This window comes from Sesamum indicum, linkage group LG10, assembly GCF_000512975.1.
Source record: "Sesamum indicum cultivar Zhongzhi No. 13 linkage group LG10, S_indicum_v1.0, whole genome shotgun sequence".
Taxonomy (NCBI): Eukaryota; Viridiplantae; Streptophyta; class Magnoliopsida; order Lamiales; family Pedaliaceae; genus Sesamum; species Sesamum indicum.
The window spans coordinates 15376143-15403488 of record NC_026154.1 but is presented as its reverse complement, the minus strand read 5'-3'; the positions used below and the strand labels follow the sequence as shown (position 1 = coordinate 15403488).

Sequence of the window (27346 nt, the reverse complement as noted above, 5' to 3'; positions counted from 1 at the left end):
ATTCAATATATTTAAATAATTTAAGATTCTATATCAAATACACAATTTAATAAAGGAAGAACTTATTGTTATATTAGATAAATAGCTTACGTAAATTAAAAATAATTTTTTCATTTAAAACGAAAATCTTTGAACGTTAGTCTTTAAATAATCATCCTCTTAAAAGAGATCAATTCAAAAAATTCTGCAGGTCAGTGAGAGATAGTTTAGCTGACGAAGTTGAAGTCCTATCTGTTTTAGAGCCCTATGTTCAGTCACATTATCATAAACCATTACAATATGTCATCCAGTTAGTTAAATCATATTTTTTATCTCGAATTAACTTCACCACGTTAATAACTTACTATTCATGTATGCCACATTCATCAATCATGTACAGACGCATACATATATATATAATCTAATGAACTACATTTACCTCAATCTCAAAATCATTAAGTTATTATGGTTTTGTTCAACCCTCTACTTCATAATTCTCGTACAAGTGTTACTCTATTTTTATAGTAGTTATTGATTAATTATAAATAAATATTTAATCCTGATAATTGATATATTGATTATTATAATCATTAATGATTGAATTCAAGATAAATTACTATAAGCTCTCCTAAGATTTGTCATAATCACAAATTTTCCCTCATTGTTTGATAAATTACAAATATCCTTCTGAACCTGACGGTTATGTAACAAATACCCTCTATAATGGTCTGTCACGAGATTGTATTACTTACACAATCGTTAATTTTAGGGGGCATTTATAATTTTTCAAATAATAAAACTCATTGTAATTTACCCTTAAATTTATAATACAATTGTAATAGATTTATTAAAAAAAATAAAAAAAAATTCAGTGGTTACAATAAATTTCTTCATTCATTGTGCGGACCCATTGACGGTAGCCAGTGAAGATCAAGTTCGGTTGTCTATAGTACACTTCCGTTCAATTAGGTTTAACTTAAACACTATATATTTATTGTTGCGTAGTTAAGTTTATTATAAATTTATAATGCACGTTATACCCTACTTTTTTTTATTAATAATAATAGATAAATTATAATAATTTAATATACTGAGTAATATTTAATAACTAATAATGATAAATAAATTATAATAACTCATATAAAATGAGATAAATACTCACATAAAATGAGATCTCACTTGTCCGATGGGATTTTAATCCATGATTTCAGATTTGTTCATGAAATTTTAACCTTAGTCTTAACTACTAGATTAAGTCGACGTCGGTGATGTTATAGCATACTTGGTATTATATATATTTTTTTAAAGTCAATTTTGATGGGTCATGATTTTGGAAGTGTAGTATAATTACATGTAAGTCCTTTATAATTTAAAAAATTATGTTTAATATATTTGAGGTTTGTTTTTTTTTTTTTCCTAACAAATAGATAAATTATTAGTAAAAATTTATCAAATTTATTAGTATTAGAAAAAAATTGAATGAAAATTTATATTTATCCCCGATTGACTTATTAGTCACTCATTTCAGTTCAAATAAATTTTTTCTGATCAAAATACCTTTATAAAGGTGAAGATATATATTTTCACATGTGTTATCATGTGAAGATGTATAAGTATTATTCGGTCAAGAAAGATATGTTGGACCTGCAATAGATTAATAATAAGATAATTAGGGATAAATAAAGTTTTCTTTTTAAATTTTGTTGCTAATATCATCAAATTAATTAAATTTTAACTAACGAATGAGTATGTACAAAAATAAATATTAAGAATACTATATGTAACTTTTTAAATTATAAAAAATTTAATTATAATTATATTAAAATTTAAGGAGAGGAGATTATACTTATCCCTACTAATTATGAAAATGGAGTAAATTTCTGTAAGAGGGGGATGCTCATTGGCTTTTGAGTTCTTGATTTTTTATTTTTTTTTAATTTCTTAATTTTGTAATAAATTCCAACGCAACGGGAGTTTAGGAAATGTAGTGAAATTGGAAGACAAATTGGTAGTGTTTCAAGGAAATGAGGGCAAAAGTGGAATTTTAGTACAACTTATTTAAATAAATAAAATGTGGAGTAAGTGTAAAAATGCGTGCGTGTAAAAACTGTCGGCAGAGGAAAGTAAGAGGGATGGGCAATAATGGGTAATAAATGAGATGTACACTATATTTCCTGTGCCTGCCCCCTTCCCACCTCCACCGTCTGATATTTTCCTGTGCCTGCCCCCCCCTCCCACCTCCACCGTCCGATCAAATTCAACCCACAACATTGTACCACATTTCCGCATTTACTCCATTTCATCTTTATTACACTAGTGGGCCCATATGCAAAATAATCGATTTTGTGAACTTGTACAAAAAAATAAATATAAAATATAAAACTACGTGATTCCATGAATTCTCTTACGTTTATCAATACTCGAATCGATTTTTATAGAAAGAATGATTTTTGTAAGTGTTAGAGTAAAGGGATAATTATGATTCTCTTTATTTTTAATTATTCGTAATTTTCAATAGTTTGACAAATTTTATTTAGTATTTTTTAAGTTTATTTTTATTTAACAAATAAGTAACTTAATTAATCAAAATTTACTGGATTTCTTGGTATTTAACAAAAAATATTAAATAAAAATTTATATCTATTCTCAATTCACTTAATATAGATCAAACATATTTTGTTAATATTAACAAATTCGATAAATTTTAATTAATAAATAGACTTATTTATTTATTAGATGAAAATAAATTTCAAGGGTATTACAAGTAATTTGCCAAACCACATGAAATTTATATATAACTATACCAAATATCAAGAGAAAGTTGTATAATATTCTCAAAATAAAAGACAGTTCGTCAACTATGCATATCATGTCAAGACATTTGAATGTAATATTGAATTAGACTCCGTACAATAACATAACATTCTTTCTCCCAATCTCTACACACTATAAAAAATTTAGTATTTAGTCATGAACACTTATCATAATGGAAAATAAATAATCGTAATAAAAAATTAATAGTTATTGATCTCGATATGAATTGTTGATTGTAATTTTTACGAGTGTGACTAAAATATTGTTATAATTAAAAATCATGTAAAAAAACATTGAATTTGATTTATATCATGCATAGTTGTTAAATATCATGTGCAACAATCAAATTAAGGGGTATTTTGAGTGAATTTATTATAATTTTTTAAATAAAATATTGAAAAATAAAACTTATAAGACTTCAAAATAATATATTAAAAGAATATTTTATTATTTTAATTTTAAAGAGCAAAATAATAGTGGATAATGTATATAGATGATACAAGTCTGGATTTCAGTAAATTGGGCTAGTCTAACCCAACTGTGATTTGGGTGGATCAAGGAGCCATTATGATTAACGTGAAAAGATAATTGCAATAAGGGAAAAATATTATTTTAGTCCTTAAAATATGTCTAATTTTAATTTTAATCTGATAATTATGTCCATTTTTGTTTAGGTCCAGTAACTTACGAAATTACTTACTTTTAATCCTCTGGCAGATTTTCGGACAATTGTACCCCTATGAGTACATATGGACTAAAACTGCCTTTCAAAAGTTGCATAGAGGCAAAATTGTCTGAAAATCTGCCAGAGGACTAAAAGTAAGCAATTTCGTAAGTTACTGAACCTAGACAAAAATGAACATAGTTATTTGATTAAAATTAAAATTAAGCATACTTATCAGATTAAAATAATACTTTTCCCTTGCAATAATTATGAGAAGAAAAGAATGGGAAAATAAGAAATAAGGCCCCAAAAAGAATCCAAATCAACGTATGTGATCAAAGTACAGGCCAGAGATCCATAATAATCCTATGGGCTAACACGCAACCAATATATATATATATATGGGCTGGAAAATCAGAAATAAAATGTCCATAAATGGTAATTTAAAGCAGGAAATAACAAAAAGCCCATCCCATAAAAAAGCTACCACTCAATTTCTGCAACGACCAAACACCACTTGCTCCACTCTGCAATCATAAAGAATCATTGTTTGGTAAATCGTATTAAAATAAAATGAAATATTAAAAGTTTATAAAAGAAAAGGAGCTCCAAGTTATTTAAAAAAAAAAATTACAAGTTCCTGCATTAATTAAAAAAGTGCACTTACTAATATCCTATAAATTTTGTAATATTATTTTATTTAAATATTTCAATAAATTATATTAGAACGGGATCTAACATATTACAAAATCCAATAGTATTTTATAAACTATATAAAGCCAAATACCCTTTTTTTTGGGTTTTTTTTTCCCCTGATACGTTTCAAATTCACTCGACGGTTTGTAACTGTCACTGGCCCAAATTTTTTTTTTTCACATGATGAAATTTAGATACGGAACTCTTCAAATAAATACACACTACATATATATAAATATATTTGTATTTAGACTTTTACTATCTCAATTTAATTAGTACATGAATATAATTAAAATTATATAAAATAATATAAATATCCATATTTTTTCGTATGAGAGTCGAACCCATAATTTAGAATTTATTCACAAATGTTCAAGCTGAACTTTTAAGTATTGAATAAGACATTATTGAGTTTGTCTATTGTAGTGGGCATAATGTTGGAGTCCATTACAGCCCAATGGAACGAGATCCAAAACACAGAAGCGCAGCCTAAAACCTAAAATAGCAGTACACACCGACCTGTCAGAAAAAATCACGTGATTTGCTCTTTCTTGATTAACTCAACTTCCTCCACCCCAATACACATACGCCAAAAATATATTATTATATTAATAAATTAAAATATATATATATAGACATATATAATTAATTAAACTTTTTGCAAAATTTAATTCTAATTCACAGCTAATTTGGGCCAATGTTGTTATATTAAAGCCAGAATAAGATTTTCTTGGGTTCAAGATTGTAATTTTTCGTATTGGGTTCCTGGGACATGAACACCGCAAGTATCAGACCTCCTACACATCTTCCCATGTGATTGAACGCTATGATGTCAAGGGTCTAGGTGGATCCTGAACAGGCTATAAGTGCTCAGACCCAACGCGCATGAGCCGGTTCATGTTAGCTACTCAAGGACTCATTTTCACTAAAGAGCGCGGATTTACGCGGTTGCGGTTCCTAAACTCAGGTGGCTAGGGCTAGACAGTACGTGAAATTGGATTGATGTATGACAACGGAAAATGAAACAGATGATGAATGAACCATCGGCGTCTAGTAGAGAGAGAGAGCAGTGGATTTCAGTGTTCAATATGAGAAATGCGTGGGTGGTATGAACTATGAATGTTACGTACCTGATCAGTGGCTGATGGAGAAGGAGAAATAGCCTGGAAACTCGGCCCTGGAGCTCCGGTCGAAGGAGCCGGAGGGCTCAACAATGACGGAGATGGAGCTGGTGATGCTGGTGTGGACGGAGCCGGAGCGGGGGCCGCAGATGGAGGAGAAGAGAGCGGAGCTGGAGTAGGAGCTGCCGGTGGGGTAGTCGGAGTCGGAGCGGGAGGAGGTACAGAAGGCGGAGGACTGGCTGGTGGAGGAGGAGTGGCAGCCGGCGGAGGTGAAGCAGGCGTGGCCGCGGGAGCTGGAGGAGCCGGTGTAGGTGGAGCGGCAGCTGGAGGCGGCGACGAGACAACAGGTGGCGGAGATGACGTGGGAGGTGGCGTTGCTGCAGGTGGAGTGGAGGGGGGGGGGAGTGGCGATGGGGGTGGGGGGAGCAGGAGTTGAAGTGGGAGAGCTGGCCGGAGATTGTCCACCAACGCCGGCGACGACAATGCAGATCAAAGCTATGAAAACATGGCGTTCCCGGGCCATTACGACGTAATTCGCTACACAATATTATCTTCGGCACTTCCCTAGCTTAACCTGCGCGCCAAGAGAGAGAGTGTGTTAACGTGGGTGAAGGGTAAGACACAGAGGCAGAGGGTAGAGACAAGAGCCTATATTTATATATATATATAGGGGGAGAGAGAGAGAGAGAGAGACATATGATTTTGTGTTAAAAAAGGTGTAAAGGCTGAAAAAAGCAAGCATACACGGTTGCCCACCCAACAGTAACAAAGATAAAGCTGTTTCCACTCCAATTTTACATAAGTTTAAAAAATAATTAAAATATTTGAATATATATTATATACTATTTTTATATTTTAAAAAACAATTATAAAATCCGAAATGCTGTATAACATTTTAAGAATTTATAAATTCTTTAACAAAAAATACGAAATATGTAATATATTTTTGAAATTTTAATAAATAGATCTAAAGTTGATAATATTAATTATAACATTATTATTACTAATACTTTTTAAACTACTTTTTTTATCTGAATCTACAAAAGTTTTTTTTTTAAATAAAATTTGAAATCTCAAATATTTTATAGGATACATGTGATGTAAACAAAAAATGACGTTCGACTCTAGTTAGAGTAGAAGGTAATGAAATAAAATGTTAGAAAATAAAAAGAGTGTGATTGAATAAAATTGAGATTTGTGTACAACGAAGAGATTGGAATTGAAGTAAAATTCTAAATACGAAACAAAATTAATACTTTTAGCTAAAGTTATAGTATAAAAGTAAAATTTGGCCTCTCTCACTGGGGGAGCTCTCAATTTTTAAACAACCTTCATGGAATTGGATAATAAAAAGATTTGGTGGAAGATTCCCACAAATTTGCTAGATCATTATCCTAACATAATTAGATACAACGGAATACCTCATGAAATTGGTTGGAGTGTCACCTCCAAATGGCTAGAGGATCCCTCAAATTCTGTGAAGGGTTATTTCCTGGCGGTTGAAGGCTTGCAATCCTAGGGGGCGAATGGAGTCCCCTACAGATGAGGGTATCTTCTGAAAATTAAGATGAATTTTCAAATTTACAGCAATGTGGTTGAGGAGATGCTTTTCCCCAATCGAAATAGGACTTACTTTTGGCTTGAGGCGGATGACTACTCTTTATTTGATTATATGGGGGTGTGGCCTCAAAAGTCCCGTGTGGATGTCACTAAGTCACACGTGGACGGCACATGAAATGGGCTTCGACTATGGCTGGGAATTTCCGACCCTAAGCTTTTTTGTGGGCTTGTGGATATGGAGCTTTTTTGGGTTTGGTTCATTTCAGATTTGGGTTGCTTAGGTTTCTTCTGGCCAATTTATTTCCTAGAGCATCTTATGTGAGACTTCATGAGGGCTCAATCCGAAATGATCTTCTCGAGAGTAGTTGGGGATTTGACGGAACTAGGCCTTTTGGGGCACCTCTCGTCTTACCTTCCTAACTCTTGCGATATTTTTTTTCTTTTAGACCACTTTGACCTCTTTATGCCAGTTCATTTTTATAAACATCAATATATATTTAATAAATCTTTCAAATAAACTTGACAAAAAATCTTCTTAATTTATATTTAATTCAATCAAATAAAGTAATTATGTAATACTTGTAAATTCAATATTTTATCATTTAAATGTAAAAACTAATCGTATAAAAAATTACTTGATTAAGTTTGATGTTTTCTCTTATATAATATATATATTATTAAATGATCAGATCATTAAAAATTCAAATTGTTATAAAAAATAATCATTTAATATTAATATCTTATCTTAATATATCTGAATCACTAATAAATCATACACATGAAAATTTTCTTTTATAAATATATAGCAATAAAATTCCAACCTAGTTTATGTAAGCACATTTATAATAATTTCTCATGAGGAATAATAAAATAAATCCAATTAATTACTGAAACAAACCCCCAACTTTGGTGAAAATTGAAAAAGGTATAAAGAGAGGCAACCACGAATGTGAATGATGACTGATTATGAATACATCCATCGTAAATGGGCCAGAACACCGAATTGTATAAAAGTCGCCAAAGGGTTGAGTAACACGTTTTTCACTTTTAGTGGCACAAAAGAACCGAGTTATTTAATTTTTTATTAATAAAAAAATTATATTAATATAATTATTTTTAATATGTTAATAATAATTCACTTAAATATTTTGCACTCCTAATTAAAATGTAAAAGAAAGAAAAAAGATCACATAGGAGAACAATATATAAAAACATTTTTTATTTATAAGTTTATAATTATGGCTAAAATAATTTATTTTATGTGATATAATTATGAGAAATTAATATTTGAAGATTCTGAATTCTTGTTGGCCACGTAATTGTATAAACATTAAAATTTTGGAAAAGTCGAGGTTCAATTTGTGTTGTGAATTATATGAGAAAAAAAAGTAATCATCCCAAATTGAATTAAATACAAAATAATAATAATAAATAAAATAAATAAATAAATAAATAAATAAATGTGGACCATAACATGAGTCTGTGATAACCTTATTGGCGTGAATTAAAAGGGAGGAGTTGTTTGGTGTGACCATCAATTCATATGCCTAAAGTGGGAATGATTTATGTGCATAATAAAATAGCCACCAACTATAGTCCTATTCTCATAAAATAATTACAATACACCTAAGTAATAAATTGCTTGTTTGAGTACGTTAATTTGAAGTTTTTGGACCTAATTTTTCACAAGTTTCAAAAAGGGAATTGCAAAAACAAATTTGCACTCTAATACTCAAATTAACAAATAATATTATAAATAAGAATTGTAATTGAAAAGGCGTAATGTGGTGTAATAATTCAATGCAAGAGCGTTTTGAACAATTGTGTTTCTGTATGTGTGAGTCTAGAAAAATGTTTCCCTTTACCGAGGGGAGAGGGACTCTTTTAATAGATCTCGCCCCCTATTGACTGTGAGAGTCCGACTCTCTTGGGACTCGGGTTTTGTTGGAAAAAATAGACTCCTACTTTTTTGAGGGTTTTTCTTGATCATAGTTTTAAGGTTGTAATCGTTTAGAATTTATTTTTTTACCCGGTAGAATTCTCTTTCCGAATGGAGTCTCCTGACTTCTCGAGGAGACAATTATGGGGGCTAACCACCCTTCCTAGATATTCGATCTTCTAGTGTGGTAGGGAGATGCCTTCTTTCTCCAAGTTGTATGGTCAAACTCGTCCATAATCGTTTTGATCTTTTTCTGGGGTTGACCTAACTACCATGTGTGCAACCCTAATGGGTTTCCACAAGTCCTCCTGGATCTCCAGAAGCTTCCTTGACGTATTGAACCCCCTCCGGGGGTTGAGGACTAAACCTGCTTTGCCCTTGGAGGATCTTTTCACTCTTTGGGTCTTCTTCTGTATTGGGATTCGTTTGTGCTTTGCACATTTTGGGGAATCAATTATAATAAGAGAAAAATGCAAGCAACCCCCTTATGATATCGCAAATAAGCAAATTACCTTCTTATGAATAATTAAATAGCGGTTTACCTCCCTTTATTTTTTAAAATACAACAATTTACCCCCTATAATTTTTAAAATGAAGCAATTTACCTCCCTGTATAAGGAGGTAAATTACTTCATTTTAAAAAGTACAAGGCGATAAATTGTTATATTTTTTTTTCATAAGGGGATAATGTGTTCATTTTCGATATCACAGGGGGTAAATTGCTATTTACCCATTATAATAACAACAACAACAATAATAATAATAATGAAATACTATAGTCTTGTCCCTTTTCTCCTCTATTGATCTTCTTAAAAATTTAAAAATTCTCTTTATTTTTCTTTTGATATCATTTAATATTGTTAAATATCTGGTAAATAAAAAAAATAATAGAATTATAATGCGCTCATGGATTTTTGCATTCAACGGTAAAAATATACAAGTCATCACACATGTAAACAATCAACACAAATATTGATATGACTAATTTAAGTACCACCAAAAAATTGAATATATAGTTTATAGACAATTGATTGAGGTCCTTCCAATTAAAAAATACTTGCAATAAACGCAATGAATTATTGATTTGTAAATGATATAAAAATTATTGATTTTGTAATATAAATTCATTTGAATTAATATTTATTATTTTAATTTTTCTAAATTATTTGACCGTAGGACAAAAGCATACTACACTAATGAATGAGTATGGAGTGTGAAGTGGGAGTACAAAATTCAAGTTGAAGTTTGTTTTCACAAATAATGACATTCACATGGTAATGAATAGATTTAATTGCAACAAATTTATGATACTCACATGGCAATCAATTGGGTAAATTATGACCCATTTTTTTTAAATTTAATATAATTATAGACACGTTTTTATTGTTTTAAAAATTATAAATACTTCTCAAATTAATGATTATTTGATGAATATTCTCTCATAATAGTCCATTATAGAGAAATATTTTTTAAATGGTGGTTAACCGTAGGGGCATATTTATAAATTTTCAAATAATAAGATAATGTTTATAATTATGATAAATTTTAAAGGAACACGTAATAATCTACACTAATCAATAATACCCCATAAAATAACTTCTATATTATTGTATTATTTTCAAATTAATAATTTTATAATTGTGATGAATTGACAAATAAGCCTCGTTGACAACGTCAATCGTTGCAGTCTAGTAATTAAAGTAGAATATTATCACACCTATAATGTTGATTCGTATCCTTCTTAAGGCATTTGATAAAATTAGACGTATATCCTAACATATATATTGATTCCCATATAATTACGTCTTCGTTTTTGTGAGAATAAGTCACCTGTACAAAACGAAATACAGAATCATTTATGATGGGTTTATTGGGGTTCCACCCCACTTTCCCACCTTTTTTTAAAAAAAAAACCTTGTCAATGTATTTATTGGAGGAGGGCATAACAGTAATTTCACTTTCATAACTAAGGTTGTATCCATACATCTGTAATAAATAAATATAATGGTTGGTTTTTGTTATGTGAATTGTGTAATATACTTTTATTGAATTTTTTGGTTATTATTATTATTGATATAAAAAATCTAAAATAAAATACCAATTAAAAGCTAAAAATAGATTCAATAATAATTAGATTTCAATCAAAATTCATAATAAATTTGAACTTTATTTCTTCTTCCATACGACAAATTCGCATAAATATTTATATTAAATTTGAGTTTTATGTATTTTGACGGACTAATTCAAGATAAATACAAATTATTTTTTATTTTGGATTAGGTAATTGGATCAAAATGTATTCAAATACAACTGGACTGCTGATGGATTCATATCAAAGTCTAAGGTGTCCAAATCCAATAGGAGTGAGCCGAAGCTGTAAGTCAAAGCCGTCTATAAGTAAAGATCTCTATCACACAACAAAAGAGTACATACAACATTACACACAAGTCATTTCATTCGGCACACAACAAATCAGAATGATTGAAGCCAGAAAGCTCTATGCCATGACCAAGCAATGCAACCGTGAAGGTTCGATGTCTTTCTTGACATCAACTTCAAGTCTTAATATCAAATTTTAAGGTGATACGCACTTTGTCAATAAATTTGGAGGAGATTACACATTTATACCCAAAAATACGCTTCAAGCTCTTGGATCGAAATTTGAGAAAAATGTCAAAATAATTGTGTGATCAATTATTTTAATGAATATCAAAATATTGATTTTTTTTTAAGTGATGAAGTATTCCGGAATCCGGATATGGAGATAGTCCAGAAAGCTTTTGACCCGGTCCGGAATGTGCGGTTCGGGTCTTAACTTCACACAGAGAAACCCATTTGCCACTCTTTTCCTGAGTCTTATCTTCTCACCTCTTCGCCTTCCACTTCAATTACTGAAACCTATACATAAACCCTATTATACGTATTGTGGTACACTGCTGCACGATGGCTTTGTCTTTGGGCGTCTGTTCGAGTCTCTTTGCGGGCGGAGCGGTGTCGTTCTCGAAGCCGTCTTCTGTCCCCGTCAAGCTTCTTCCGGTTAATCTGCGCCCTGTGCGCATCACAGCGGCGGTTTCGAAGCCGGCTACGGAGACGAACAAGCGGGAGCCGAGGGGAATAATGAAGCCGCGCAGGGTGTCGCCGGAAATGCAGGCGTTCCTCGGCGGCGTGTCTGAGATTCCTCGTACTCAAGCGCTCAAAGAGATTTGGGCTTACATCAAACAACACAATCTTCAGGTATATGCATTGCGCTACACTTGTATGGCGAAACACTAGTTTGTTTTTCGCAGTTGTGTAACTGTGTATTTATTTTCCTCCTATAGTTTTCGTATGCGGAATATTTGGCTAGACGTATTTATTTTCCCTTATTTGTGATGGTTAGTGAATTTAATTGGGGAATTATTGTCTTTGGAATTGGCGACTGTATTGTTCAATTCTGATGTTAAAGAGTGAAGGTGTTAGGTTCTGGTTACTATGTAGCTTCTTGTTATTTCTGTTTATACAGGAGGTTTATCTGCTGATTATTTCAATTTTTATCTATGTATATGATGTAGATAAAGTATGCTGTCATTGTTAAATTGGGTATTTACATATATATTTTACCTAAAATGCAGTTCTTAAGCTTGAGATTCGGTTTCATGTATTGATCAAGAGAGGGTTCTTAAATAGGTAGCTAATAGTATTTGCTTAAGTATAACTATTGGGTGTATTTGTGCACTGGAGTCTGGATTTTGAAGTTTTGTGTTTTATGATTCCTAAATTTTGTTCGCCAGATATGATGTGCCATTTTCAGTGAATTCTATATCTATTTTACTTTGAGACAAATATAGTGGCTTCTAGTACCAGTAGGCTACTAGGTACTGGAAGAAGCTTTGTTAAGAACTTATATTGTTGCAAAGGGTCCCTATCATTAATGAAATTTTGTGCTGAAGTTGCTAAGGATAACTTTTGACGTCAACATTCTTTCAGTTGCTGACTCTTGTAATGGTTGGTTGCATGTCCATTCACCAACAGATTAACTAGCTGACTTTGAGGAACAACCCTTGCTTATTTTTTTAAACCAGTAGCATTTCTGCATGTAGTTGTGGCAGTGGTAGAATATAATGCAGGAAGAAGGAGATAATTAACTTCCACTACATTGTATGGTAGAAGAACAGTTCACAGATCTACGGAGCTTCAGATTTGAAGTTGTCAATGTTATCTTTGGATCTTTTTGTGTTCGAAATACCAAAAAAAAAAAAGGAATCATGTGTTTTTTGCGGTTTTTCCACACAAGTTTGGTTATATGAAAAAGCATGGATTTTTCATAAATCATACAGCCCATCTTTTCATGTTTTCTGATTTAGTTTTTCCTACTTATTTCTGAATTAAGTACCGAACTGACTTTTAATATATGTATGTGGTTTTATCAAACATTTGTGTCCACACATTTCACCATAAATTGGATGAGAAGGAACCTGTGTAGGTTCATATTCCTCCAATTGAAGACTGCACATGAAACCATTATGTACCAGGCTGGTTATTGGTGATTTGCTGCATTCCTGATATGCTCTATACATGTTTTACATGGAAGTTTTTTGATATTGCATTTGGTTGAAATATTGCTGATTTTGTCCCAGGGGTTATCTAGTCAAGATTCTATTATAGAAATTGAAAGGCAAAGTCCATCATGTCTACAGTTATTGCACCCTGTATTATGCTCATTTCTGATTTTGCCCACCAAGGCCAATTTAGTGATTTCTATATTTTACTTGCTTACCTTTTGTTCTTGTGCATCTACAGATGGAGTATAACTGATTTCTCTTCATTTCAGGATCCTGCAGACAAAAAGGTCATCATCTGTGATGAGAAACTGAAGAAAATTTTTGGAGGAAGAGATCGGGTCGGCTTCCTTGAGATTGCTGGTTTGCTTAATCCACACTTTTTGAAGTGAGAAACTGGGTGCCTAAGAGGGCTAAGGCCATCTGCATCTTGAGAGGAAAGCACTCTTTTTGTAAATGAAGTTTATGTTGGTAGTCTTTAGGAAACACTAGCAGACAAGCTTTGCTTTCCTTTACAGATGAGATTTGGAGCTCTCAGCTCATCAACAAGAGGAACACTCATGAATGAGTAATTTTGCCTTTTGGATCCACTTGTGGGACTTGAATTGTAATCTATGTCTGCATTCTTAATCTATCTCAAATCTTTAGGCACTTATAATGCTCTATGGTTTATATTTGATTTGTCTAATCTGGCATATAATCAATCAACATTTGTGTTGAGTTTGGCGTGCTTAGATTCGGCTTGCTATTGCCGTTGTGAAAATCTGCTGGTGTAAGATGCAGGCTGGGCAGAAAATTATGGTAATTTGCTGGTGGTATAGTCAGCATTTGTATACGAAAGACTCCTCTTATGATGAAATCTAATGCCAGCCTATAAGTTTAACCTTGTGGATCAACTCTGTTCATTGTTTGTTCAGCCATTCAACATTGCTTAAAAATGTGAACGTTTATCCTAAATTGACAAACTTTTCAGTTTATGCTCTGCTTGCTTGGGAAAGACTATAGTTATAACATTGTGGTCTAGGTAATTAAGGTTGACATGTATAGTTTTGAACCCCAATCAACTATTTATGGAGATGCTGCTTGACTATTTCTTTTATCTTTCACGTGATCTGTTTATATGGGGGATACGTCGTCTTGATGTGGGACAAAAATTGAAAAAAAGAAAAGAAAAGCTCCAGACGTGAGAATGTTGTGGTATGATTGATGTCGAGATCACTCCTATTCCTTTCTCTGTGAATTATTTGGTTATCACTTATCCGATTATTTTATATATAAAATATTCTACCCAAATTATGGTGTATTAAATCAATTTATTTATGAAATAAATATGATATATTTATTATATAATTAATTATTTTTTTAAATTATATTCAACAAGTGCATCTTATCATATCAGCGATTTAGCACCAGGCAAATTCATTCCTCGTGCTGATAATGATTTATTAAAAAAATGAAAACCAAGATTTAAGGCAGTGATTAAATGCAGCAATACGTATGAACGAAAGCTGTGCTTCCCAACAAACATATTACAAGCGAATTTCGTTAGAGCTGAATACCTTCAAACCCTCAGAACTCCCATTTCCCCAGGCTGAAAAATGAGCTGGTGGTGGGCTGGAGCTATCGGCGCTGCAAAGGTTAGTCCTCCATCATCCATCACTCTTCTTATAAATATCTTATTCAGACATTGGTTCGTTATGATTGTCAGTTTGTGGAATTTGATCCGTAATTGATCGAAACAGAAAAAATTCGAAGAAGATGACACAGCCGTAACTTACCAGAGCGTAGCCCTGATCATCGGAGTTACTGGAATCGTTGGGAGCAGCCTGGCCGAGATCCTCCCCCTCGCTGACACCCCTGGCGGCCGATGGAAGGTCTACGGCGTCGCCCGCCGGCCCCGCCCCAACTGGAACGATGATAATCGGGTCAACTACATCCGCTGTGACATTTCCGACCCGGATGACACCCGGGCCAAGCTCTCAACTCTCACTGATATCACCCACCTGTTTTACGTCACCTGGGCCAACAAACCCACCGAGGCCGAGAATTGCCAAGTCAATGGCAAAATGCTTAAAAATGTTCTTGATGCAGTTATCCCAAATTGCCCCCGGTTAAAGCATATTTGTTTGCAGACTGGGAGGAAGCATTACATGGGGCCATTTGAGTCGTATGGAAAGATAGAAACCCATGATCCTCCATATACAGAAGACTTGCCCCGTTTGAGTTACATGAATTTTTACTACACTCTTGAGGATATCTTGTTTGAGGAGGTTAAAAAGAAGGAGGGTTTAACCTGGTCTGTGCACCGACCCGGTAACATATTCGGGTTCTCCCCATATAGTATGATGAATTTGATGGTGACCCTTTGTGTTTACGCTGCTATTTGTAAGCATGAGGGGAAGGTTTTGAGGTTTCCGGGGTGTAAGGCAGCATGGGACGGTTACTCGGATTGCTCTGATGCTGATCTGATCGCTGAGCATCAGATATGGGCCGCGGTTGATCCGTTTGCAAAGAATGAGGCGTTCAATGTGAGCAATGGTGATGTGTTTAAATGGAAGCATTTTTGGAAGGTGTTGGCGGAGCAGTTTGGATTGGAGTGTGGGAAGTATGAGGAGGGGCAGACGCTGACTTTGCAGGAGCTGATGAAGGATAAAGGCCCTGTTTGGGATGAAATTGTGAAGGAGAAGGAGTTGATGCAGACTAAGTTGGAGGATGTTGGGATTTGGTGGTTTGGTGATGTTATTCTTGGGAACGAGTGTTTTTTGGATACTATGAACAAGAGCAAGGAACATGGGTTTCTAGGATTTAGGAACTCCAAGAATTCGTTTGTTTCTTGGATTGATAAGGTAAAAGCTTACAAGATTGTTCCTTAATTTGCTAGGTCAGTTCATATCCTAGGTAATTGTTTTTCTGGGCGAATGGGGTAGTGTGCATCTGCACTCTATTGAATAATCTTGGTGTAAGAAAAACGCAGAAGATGATGTTTATGCTATCTCAATGTTTGATGTGGGACTGTAATAAGTTATGACAATGAATCTTTAGTTAATAATGTTATTGAGATACTGATTGGATTATCTGTCTTTGCTGCTTTCTCTCTGTTCGTCCTAGGTAAGAGAATGCTGAAGACTTGCTAATAATGTAAAGAAGCTGAAGATTCAGGAGACTAAAACTCAATCTGAAATGAGACAAGTAAAATTGAGCTATAACATATACTAACTGCTTCAAAGAATAAAAAATCTCAAAAGGCAAGTCTTGACATATTTGTTGCTGGGAGATATCAGAGCTTGGCCAGCAGCAAGGCCAATTCCTCGTCAGAAACCTTAACATCAATGCATGTCCCAGTCGAGGCAGCAAGTCTTGCGGCTAGTTGATGCTTACACTGAAAAACGAAGAAATTAATAAGATTGCAGCAGACAGTGTAATTTTTTAGAATTATAGAACATCTCTGTAATATGTCTAAATCTGGGGGAGCGGGAGGAGGAGCAATGCAAGAAAAGAGTAAATATCATCTAACACTGAGCTGCTCCCCTTTGTTGACAATGTCATAGAAGAATGAATAACAGGCACAGTAGTGTTCCGCAAAGCACAGATATTCCTCCTTCCTCCGTGATTCTCCTACCACCTGAACAACAAACACATACTTCTCAGAAAATCCAAACCTCCAAAATTCAGATACTTATAAATCCCTTCTTTTTTTTTCTTTTCAAGAACAAGGAAGAAATTATTCCAACAACCAATACTCAATAACCCATATATCCTAGGCATAACTATGAATTCGAATTCTACAAATATGACTAGTCTTTAAGTGCTTCTTTAATACATCATTTGATTTGAAATTATTAATATGTTCTAGGGGGTGTTTGCAAATGTAAAAATAAACTTTATTAGCTTATTGCTGAAAATAAGTTTGAGATGAGTGTTCTTGCTTGATACCAATTTTTGCATCTTATAGGTAAAATTGTAAATGTTAAAAGCTGTTTTTACAATCACTTCAAATCCAACTTTTTTTCACTGTTAATTTTTATTTTCAAACGCTCCCTACAATCTCATCGGCACCACAAAAACAGAAGCTATTTCAAAACACCCCTTCAATCAATTCTAAATCTAACTTACAGCTTAGGGAAAAAAAACCTGAAAAATTGAACGAGCAGTTGAGTGTCCAGAAATCCTCCGCACACCGCCTTGATCAACAATCCTGGTCGCTCTCTCGAAATTCTTCCCAAATATAAAATGCAATCTGCAGCATTACTACACATTCATAAACCGCAAAAGAAATCGTACCCAGGCACCGGAATAACAGCAGCAGAGACACTCACATCGACAGCTGATCATCGCTCACTGTCGGAGCGCAGGTCATCCAAAAATAGGCAAGAACAATGTCGGTAAGTTTAAAATTTTGAGTAAGAGAAGCGAAAATTGAAATGGAAATGACCTGAATGGGTGGATTCGATTGCTTGCCAAACTGATTCTGCTACCAAACTACAAGTGCTCATCCTAAACCCTTCGCTTCGAAAATGTCGGAACACTACACCCAAAAGGAAACAATGGTTGGGTTTATTTCTTATTTGATTTGGGGGTTAAAATAAGATAAACAAAACTTATGGGGTTAATAAATAATAAACTCCCCCTGGGTAGTAGTAAAGTAACAATTACCTTTATTTCGTTACAACTTATATATATTGACATCCCCTTAAATTAGATCAAATTATACAAATACTCTATGTTTTTGTAAAATTATAGTTACACCCCTTAGGTGTCCGTGAACGTTTTTTACAGAGCGTTTGTGTAAGTTTTGAATTTAAATAGAGAGTGTAATTTTACAAAAAATATAGGATGTTCGATATTTTGATTTGATCTCATGGAATGTCAATATAATTTGACCTTTATATTAAATTATCACATAATATATATATATATATATATATATATAAAATTTCTCAATATGTAATAAAATTATTTAATCTAATTAGTTTCCTTAATATGTTTATCTATTGTTTCATTTTAATTAGTAATAAAAAGAAGGAAAAAGTATTATTTTAGTCCGCTAAGTATGCCTAATTTTAATTTTAGTCCGATAACTATGTCCATTTTTATTTGGGTCCAGTAACTTACGAAATTGCTTACTTTTAGTCATCTGATAGATTTTCAGACAATTTTACCCCTATGCAACTTTTGAAAGGCAGCTTTAGTCCATATGCACTCATAGGGATAAAATTGTTCGAAAATCTGCCAGATGACTAAAAGTAAGCAATTTCATAAGTTACTGGACCTAAACAAAAATGGACATAGTTATCGGACTAAAACTAAAATTAGAAATACTTAACGGACTAAAATAATACTTTTCCCTAAAAAGAAAGATGATAACTTTTTTTAGAATATTTGGCAATCAATATTAAATGTACTTTTAGAATAAGTCATTTTTTCAAAAGTTCTTTTAGGGAGTGAGAAGCAGTTACTCTTCCATGTTAAGAATTGGTTTTTATTCCAATTCTAACGTATGCAAGAAAAAATTGGAAAAAAGAAAAAAAGGTTGTCGTAAAACACAAGACTTACGTGAGAATTATGTTTGCTCAAGATTAATTTTTATCAAAATTATTTGAGTAAATTACAAAAAAAATAGTTAAATTTGAATGTAATATTCTGACAAGCTCCACTTTCTAACTTTGGAGGACATGTTTAACACAATTTTAAAAAAAAAAAAAAAACACTTATTTGAGCATTTGTTTTAAAAAAAAAATCTATTTCAATAGTTCTCCCAAACATGCACTTAAAATATAAGCAAATTTTGAGTAGTGAAAACACCACAAAATTATTTACTAATAATTATTCGTATTACATATAAGGGATATATATATATATATATAGGTGCCTAGATGGGAAATTCGATACTGTTTTTGTGAATTTTATATTCACATAAGCTGCAAATTGTTGGATTGATCCAACGACTTATAGCTTATGTGGGTACAAATTTACATGAACAGTATCACCAAATCCGTAACTAGGGTATTAATGGTGGATGGGATTATATATGATGAGGGTCTGGCTTGTCATGATCAACCCCGTCAATGCTCCTCAACCAGAACGTACAATCAAAGGAAGCTGCGTCGTTCGGGATATCCTCCATCACCCATTCTTGGCCTTTCGGAAAATATATCCCCGTTCGCGGGTGGGGCATCCAGCAGCTCCCCGTATCCTCCCGCACCCACTCCTCCTCCTTCGCCGGCCCCTGCGTCACTTTGTTGCTACTCTTTGTATGATGATTTTGCGCCGCCACCGTCTTGCTCATGCAACGTCGAAATCCTATTCCTGGCCTGCATGCGTGTATATATATAGACATGATATAACGAATATGTATAATATTCTCGAGATTTTAGGTTTAATTTAACCTTCGGAGAGTAATTATGAAGACACTATTTTCGATGCTTCTTCGTTGCTGTAGGTTGGCTGATGAAACTTTTAAGGGTGCATTTGGATTGAATTTAGATTTGAGGGATGGATAATTTCTCCATTTACATAATATTTTCGTTAGGGTTGATTGCAGCTAGAATTGCTTTGTGGTCGACATATTATTGCAAAAAATAGGCATCGTACCAACACACAGACGTCGGAGAAATGCATCATGACATTCAGACAGGAAAAAAACAAGAGTAGATCAGAAGCATACACTGAGCTGAAAGGCCCCACAGACAACACCTTAGTGTAATTCTTGATCAATATTCCAGCTCTGGCCATACACCTCTATCTGATTGATCACTACTGCTCTCGAACTCCAAATATTTATATATAGATATCAAAATTATATGATGACTCCTCCTTTGCAAACTAATATACATACACACACACACACCTATATATATATGTGTGTGTGTGTGTGTAAATAAGTGAAATAATATAGTAGAATAAATTCTGATGTTATCTGATGAAGGTAGGGTTTTGAGTGGGACAGGACAGGTATAAAGAAAAAGGGTGTGGAAAACGGGAAGAATTGAAGCCTTTTTGCTTTGAATAAGGTTGTTCGATGGGGTAATCTGTGGTCCTAATAAACTCCTCATTCATGGATTCCTTTGGACAGGCTAAGGAGGTGCCTTAGTACCATAATTCATGTACTTTTCTCTTGTACCATCCTTCTTTTCAATCTTTTGCACTACATATATTCTTTGATGCAACATCTAAATTATCTTGCAGCTTCCTCCACATTTACGGTTCTTTTTAGTTTTTCGAAATATTTTTATTAAAAAATTCGAATAAAATTTAACTTCAATATTAGGCGTGCTCGAGGAATCACTAGTACAATATGAGAATTTTTCGACTATTTTACGTGCCTCTGCAGTTATGAAAATTGACTTCAATACATATAGAGGTAGGCAAATTTTATAATTGTAGAGGCACATAAAAGAGTCTCAAAAAATTCATACTGCCCGTAATCTTACTTCTTTTTTTTAATCCCGGTTTCGAGATAATATTACTTCTAAAAAGTTCTTGAAAGTGTCCTTTTTAGCTGTGAAATGAGTTGAGAAAAAAAAGGTAGCCTCTCCTTTGTATATGCTTCTCTAGTTTGGAATTTAATTCCCAATATATAGCTCAAGTTTACATTAATTAACGACTAAGTTTAAAACTGTAATTAGAAATATTTAACTTTTAAATAAAGGGCTCATGCCATATAAGTAAACGGTTCTTGCATGCTTTAACAACTTCATCACGTAAAATACTATTTTTGACATTCAATTATCTTTTGTTTAATTTTTTTAACATAAAAAATAACATACGTACTTTAGTTAAAGGGTCTTCACTTTCTAAAATTATGTTATTCTTGGTGATGTGCTTTTTCAAGAAACAAAATTATAAGATGTTGAAGGATTGATCTTGGAGTTTTAAGATTTTTGGGAGGCTGAGAGGAGTTAGAACTCCAATGTTTAAGTTGCGAAAGGCCTTGACAAAAATTAAAATGAGAATTTGAAGAATTAATTCAGTAAGCTCAGTGCTGAAATATTATGGAAAAAAAGTGTGGAGTACTATGAAAATGAGAGGTTTAATATTCGTAATTTGAAAAATGATCGAAAAATTCGTGTGAATAGTTAATGTGTGAAATTACCCTATTATAGGAGTCAGATGAGGAGTTTGGGGAGGCGGCGGAGCACAATCTGGATACCCTCAAATTTCTTAAGAAGTCTAGTTAATTTCATTAGATAACATTTGTCTAGTTGTATGTTACGTCATCTCTGTCTTATGCGAACAAGAACAAAACCTGCCACATTAGCAGAAAAACAACATATTTAGCTAGGGAGAATTAGTTACATGTAGACGTAATTCCAAAACTTTTAGTTGGTAAGCTTTATATATCTCTGCCGCTATGTTGACGTGTCATTCGAGGTGGAAAGTGTTGTTGATGTATCAGTTGAGCTAGTTGGGCCACTAGCAAACTAAAACTGGACCTGGACTAGCTCGATCTTGCCGACAAATTTTAGTTGGGCTTGAGGTGGTCCTTTGTTCTTTTGGGTTAGTACATTTTGGTCTAGTGATTTTACCTTAATTAGGCTGGACTCTTGGGTCAATTGGGTTCTTTTGGACTTTAATAAATGGATACCCAAAGGCCTTGAGAAAAAATGGATATCCAAAGTATCATCAGACAAAATAAAAATATTTATTATAATACTTAATAAAAGTACTTTTAATCTATCATTGAGTGTCCGTAATATTTTTTTTTAGTGAATTTATTATAATTATATTATGATTTTCAATTATAATACTTAATATATTTATGTCAATGATTAATATAAAATAGAGGGATAATTACATTCTCATTTCCTGAGATTTGATGCAATTATACGTAGATCCCCTATGGTTTGAAAAATTACATTTAACATCCCCGAGTTTGCTTCTATGTAACAAATAAATCCATCTGTTAGTCAAATTCACTGAATTTGCTAATATTAACAAAAAATTCTATATTAACCCCTAATTGACTTATTACTAACTTATTGCTGGTCCAATAAATCTTTTTGACCAAATTAATCTCATACGACTTCACGCGTTAATGCATATGAGGAGATACATTTTTATCGTTATAAAGATAGTTTAGTCCAAAAATAGTTATTTGACTTGTTTCAGTAATCCTCAATCGATAGTAAGTATTAATTCTTATTTAATTTTTTTTTGTCAAATATCAGCAAATTCAATAAATTTTAACTAATGGGTGGACTTATTTGTTAGACTGAAGCAGACATCAGGGATGTGAGATATAATTTTTCAAACCACATGGGGTCTATGTGTATTTATACCAAACTTCAGTAAAGGAAAGTGCAATTATCCCTAAAATATATATTGACAAAAAAATATTACCTACATATTTGTAGGATTTAAATTTATAATAAAGAGGTTGTAAGAAGATTAAGTTTTGGCAATTAAATTATGTGGCGTTTGGGAGTGTATAATATGTTAATTAGGTCAGATATTTCAACTTCCATTAGTTCCTAATTGAAAGCAAATTTTTCAAAATACGAAATTCTTAACTTATTTTTAAGAATACGAAAGTGCTTTTAATATTTTCAAAACAATAAACTGAAATTTGGCCAAAATATCATATTAAGATTTTATAACTCCTTTTTAGAAAGTAAGAAGTTTTAAAATATATCAATTATAAAAATTAGATTCCTAATAATTTATATTTTTAATACTTGGAATACCTATTTCTAAAATAAAAAAATAATTATTTTTATAAAATTTGAAATTATTTCATAGCATATACAGTAGTGTGTTGTCGGAGGACAGGGAAAAGCACAAAAGTTAGCAATTGAAAGCTCCTGAGTCTGACCCCTCCTCAAGGGACTAAATAGCAAATACTGTAAGTTTTCACCACGTGTCAACCAATAGTGGGTGATAGTTAATAGGTTGCCAGTTGCCCGGTCTCCCGCCACGCACTCATGTTTGACGTTTCAAGCGTCTTCACCCACGCACGCGCCTACATATAAACCCCCGACATTTTCCCGTCTACTTTTCTCCCAAAACCTCAGCGTAAAACCCCACGCCATAAAACTGGGAGAGAGCTCTCTCGAATCATGGCCGCCGCCGCCGCCGCATTGATGAAAAACGGCCACCTAAAAGCCCACCTCCGCCACCATTCCCTCCACCGCTTCTTGCAGCAGAGCACCAAGCATTCCATACCCGACCCGCCAGTCTCAGCCCATAAGAAAATGGGCAATCATCTCAGGCACCAATTCCAGCAATGCAAATGGTGTTCCCCTTTCCCCCACTTCATTTCTCGGAAAACCAAAGAGCTGCAGTTCTCCGCTCCCACCAAAATATCCTCTATTTTCTCCCCCAGGGTCTCGTCTTCTTCTCCTAAATTCGGGTTGGTAGGCTGGTACTTGGGTATGATCCAGACCCGACCCATTGCCACCAAAAGCATCACCTCTGCCTTCATTTACACCGTCGCGGATTTATCCTCTCAGGTATCCTCTAAAACCGAAAAAAAATAGTGGAAAAAATATACCCTTTTCTTGGTTTTCTCTTTGTTGCCAGTGTTAATATGATTTGGATGAATCAATTTTTCCTACAGACAATTGCTGCGGAAAATTCAGAGGGGTATGATCTGGTGAGGACTCTGCGAATGGCTGGATACGGGTTGGTAATCATAGGCCCTTCATTGCATTATTGGTTCAATTTAGTGTCGAGAGTGTTCCCAAAGCGTGATCTTTTATCCACTTTGAAGAAAATGGCTTTGGGGCAGACTGTTTATGGGCCAACGGCGACTACTGTATTCTTCTCTGTTAATGCTGCTTTACAAGGTATAAGAAAACTTCACTTTGTTATAGCACTCAATATCTACAGTTTGGGTTTCTATTTTAGTTTAAACATGTGAATAAAGCATTGGTGTGCACTGGTGTGCATAAAGCATCTGATTTGTTAGTCCCGGTGTGCTTAATTCTGTGAATAGATATAGTTCTAGTAATTTTGTCGAAGCGGCTCTTGAGCTTTAGCAGAGCATTGTTTCTATTCTTCCAGTGTTGACGAATGATTGTTGTGTTTGCATTTGTACAATGAATGGAAACACTTTATATGAGTGCAAATTGTGGCATGTTTCTTGTTGTGATGTCGTTGGAATGAATTCTGTAGCTGCGGTGCAGAACATGTTTTCTGCTTGAGGGGAGATGACAGTGATCAAAGTAGGAATCAAAGCTCTTCAGCTGCATGTAATTCGAGTTTCTGATGAGTCCACTTTTGTTGTCATTCTCAGGAGAAAGTTGCTCTGAGATTGTTGCGAGATTGAAACGAGATTTGATTCCTACTTTGATCAGTGGCATTATGTATTGGCCAGTATGTGATTTTGTGACATTCAGATTCGTCCCGGTTCATTTACAGGTGAGATTGCTGTATATTGGCTCTTTTAGGCTTCCCTCCACAGCTCACTCCCATACCGTGACTTCTGGTTTATATCAAATGATATGTCACAAAGACAGGCTAACGGTTTTTGTGCTTTCGACTATGGCAGCCTCTGGTGAGCAATTCATTTTCATATCTGTGGACAGTTTACCTGACTTACATGGCGAGCTTAGCAAAAGTTAGTTCGAGTTGAGAAGTTGTAATGAATCTTCAAGACAAACTCCATACCTTGCAAGATATTATTTAGTGCATGTGGACAAAGCAGGATCAGAAGGGGTTAGACTTCCTCGTTGTTTGAGCAGAGTTGAGTCATTTTCTTGGCCTTAAAGTCCTCAGCAGAAACTAATGAAGACTATTTAGTTGTTGATTCTGTCCGTAAACGACAATGTTTCTTTGTCTCCGCTTATATTTGTTTAATTTCGTGGTACTAGGTTAGCTGCTCTGTCCACCTGCATTGTTGTACTCCATGAAACGCATTATTTGAGATATTTCCATAATGTAACTAGTTTTTCACTTTGTATCGAATTCTTGAGGTCGTAAATGACTCTACATTCTGTCCAGGAAGTAATTACAATTAGCTTGCTGAACACATCAAACTAGATTGTTGTCCAAACTTGGATGTAACAGTACCAGCAACCTTATTCACGACCTCTGTAAAGTTGGCAAACAAGACTTTTGAGCCCAGATTTGCAAATGGTTCTTGAATTCACCACTCCAGTTCAGTGTGTCGAAGTCATAGGTATTCAGCAGCAAAAACACCAGAGAAAAATCTATTACGAGAACTCCTCCCCTGCGGCAGATGACTGCATAAAATATCTGAAAAGTGCCAAATGCAGTAACAGAATTAAAAGGAGATGCATTTAAGCTGCTGCCTGCAATGTTGCAAAAGCATCGTTTGGATTCATGCAATCAAAACACGGAAATAAACTCGTAACGACTTTCAACATTTGTTTCTTTCTTTCCTCGAAATACAACTACAGGCAGCAATGAAGACAGATGCTAATATTTACTAAACAAATTATTCCACAATGCAACATAAATGAGATACAAAACTCAGCTGTGAGGTGTTAAAACTATCAAATGAGTAAAACTTGCTTGTATATATATTCCCCTTCCTAGCAGCTAACACTGTTGACTTCTATAGGCAGCCCGCAAACTGATTTCCTGCTTTGTTAATGATTAACTACTTGCTTTCCATGGCAATTCTTGGGAATGCCATGTGAAAAATATGGCTGCTAACTTTCAAATCTAGAAATTCATTTGGTTTAGCTTGACATATGAGTTGCTCCCAAAATCGTGTAGTTTACTCTAAGGCGTAATGGCAGATCTTCTCAAGTTGGACAGACCAGTCTTCCCCAAGTATAACAGGATCTGACTCCATCGCAACACGAAAATCCAGCATACTAACAAATGTCGGTTGTGTTAGTACTTGTGCATCTTTTCCAGGTATTATTCTGTTGAATCCGGACATCATTTGACTGTCCAACTTTTTTCCAAGAATATGAGGATCTGTACACCGTGATCTGGCAATGCCTATACAGCGCTCAATTAATTTCTTCAAAAATACATCCAAGCTGTTATTTAATAGATTAGCACTATCCATTGAAATTCCAACTCCCTCTGATGCCAACTTCTTCAGCAAACGACTCCTTAAAGATCTCGTGTCAGGTAACTCGCCACTATTCTGACAAGCCTCCAGAAAACTGTGATGATACGAAAAACTAGAACGACAAGCTTTATGAGCACCATCCATGTTAACAGAAACACCAAAAGGAGCAGTAACAGATCTCCAGCTCTGAGAACTGGGGATTCCAGAGAACTGTTCAACCTCTTCCCCTTCTTCCACTGATGTGACATCCATTGGAGGCCTGCTACACAGACAATGCACTTCCGCCACACTTTGTTGTTCTTGTATTCTTGAAACCGTTTCTTCACACGTGATGCTAGGACTCTTACCCAGCGGACCAAGAGGGCTTGGCCGATCTCGGACCTTGCGATCCCTGTTGAAGGGAGACCTACACTTGCGAGGTGACTGAGGAAATGCATCACCGTAAACAGACTGCAGACAATTCCTCTGGTAACCATTTGCAACTCTAACGTCAACATTTCGTGCTTTCTGAGGGGGAACTTTAGCCTGACATGCGTTTTGGACGATCGATCGAATCAGCCGATTATGAAGAGGGATATTCTCTCTCCCAATCGTCTGTATGCAGCTCTTATCAAATTCAACCTTGCTAAGCTTTGAACCTAAATATCTATGTAGCTGATCGAAGTACTTTTCCGCTCTTTGGCGACCAATCTTCTGATATATAAGATCTTTCAGCTCAATGGTGTCGATGCGAGTAAAATGATGGTCAACCATCATTTTAGTTTAAACTGCTCAACATCCAAAATAGCAGATCCCAATAAATACTCCAGCACATAAATATAAGAAGCACCATTGACATCATCTAGAATTCCCCTCACCAACCATACTACCATACTTACCAATTAATAGGTACTATAATATACTCTACAAATTAAAATACAGAGCACCCAGATATGGATCAGCTCAGTTAAAGTTCTGCAAGAACTCTTCTTATTACAATGATAACAAGATTCAATTTTATTTCTGGGGAAGCAATACAAAAATAAATAGTCCTTTTGACAAATCCAA

General features: G+C 34.2%; 6 protein-coding genes and 1 pseudogene across 7 annotated transcripts in view; 3 read left to right on the top strand and 4 right to left on the bottom strand.

The window, feature by feature from the left end:
• Positions 3750-5933, bottom strand: LOC105172684 (annotated as a pseudogene).
• On the top strand, positions 11623-13999 carry LOC105172683 (upstream activation factor subunit spp27-like). Its single transcript, XM_011094223.2, has 2 exons — positions 11623-12007; positions 13584-13999. The coding sequence occupies exons 1-2, from the start codon at positions 11717-11719 to the stop codon at positions 13701-13703; spliced, it is 411 nt and encodes a 136-aa protein (XP_011092525.1). The 5' UTR covers positions 11623-11716; the 3' UTR covers positions 13704-13999.
• On the top strand, positions 14808-16365 carry LOC105172681 (3-oxo-Delta(4,5)-steroid 5-beta-reductase-like). Its single transcript, XM_011094221.2, has 2 exons — positions 14808-14948; positions 15054-16365. Exons 1-2 carry the CDS (start codon positions 14910-14912, stop codon positions 16182-16184), a joined length of 1170 nt encoding a protein of 389 aa, XP_011092523.1. The 5' UTR covers positions 14808-14909; the 3' UTR covers positions 16185-16365.
• Positions 16084-17880, bottom strand: LOC105172682 (zinc finger SWIM domain-containing protein 7). The gene is made up of 5 exons (XM_011094222.2): positions 17744-17880; positions 17628-17649; positions 17443-17548; positions 16826-16933; positions 16084-16690 (listed from the first exon to the last, which is right to left on the bottom strand). The coding sequence occupies exons 1-5, from the start codon at positions 17802-17804 to the stop codon at positions 16589-16591; spliced, it is 399 nt and encodes a 132-aa protein (XP_011092524.1). The 5' UTR covers positions 17805-17880; the 3' UTR covers positions 16084-16588.
• On the bottom strand, positions 19125-20150 carry LOC105172680. The gene is made up of 2 exons (XM_011094220.2): positions 19976-20150; positions 19125-19622 (listed from the first exon to the last, which is right to left on the bottom strand). Exons 1-2 carry the CDS (start codon positions 20041-20043, stop codon positions 19334-19336), a joined length of 357 nt encoding a protein of 118 aa, XP_011092522.1. The 5' UTR covers positions 20044-20150; the 3' UTR covers positions 19125-19333.
• Positions 23171-25430, top strand: LOC105172678 (PXMP2/4 family protein 4). Of its 2 annotated transcripts, XM_011094218.2 has the most exons (4): positions 23180-23759; positions 23867-24095; positions 24545-24669; positions 24800-25430. In XM_011094218.2, exons 1-4 carry the CDS (start codon positions 23367-23369, stop codon positions 24881-24883), a joined length of 831 nt encoding a protein of 276 aa, XP_011092520.1. In that variant the 5' UTR covers positions 23180-23366; the 3' UTR covers positions 24884-25430. The 2 variants fall into 2 exon arrangements, with proteins under 2 accessions (XP_020552882.1, XP_011092520.1); XM_020697223.1 differs by lacking the exon at positions 24545-24669 and having other exon boundaries at positions 23171-23759.
• Positions 25616-27346, bottom strand: part of LOC105172679 — a 2442-nt gene continuing 711 nt past the window's right edge. The window contains exon 2 of the mRNA XM_011094219.2: positions 25616-27066. Within this exon, the coding sequence (XP_011092521.1) occupies positions 25994-27055 (1062 nt within the window). The 5' untranslated portion in view covers positions 27056-27066 and the 3' untranslated portion in view covers positions 25616-25993. The remainder of the gene's footprint in view (positions 27067-27346) is intronic.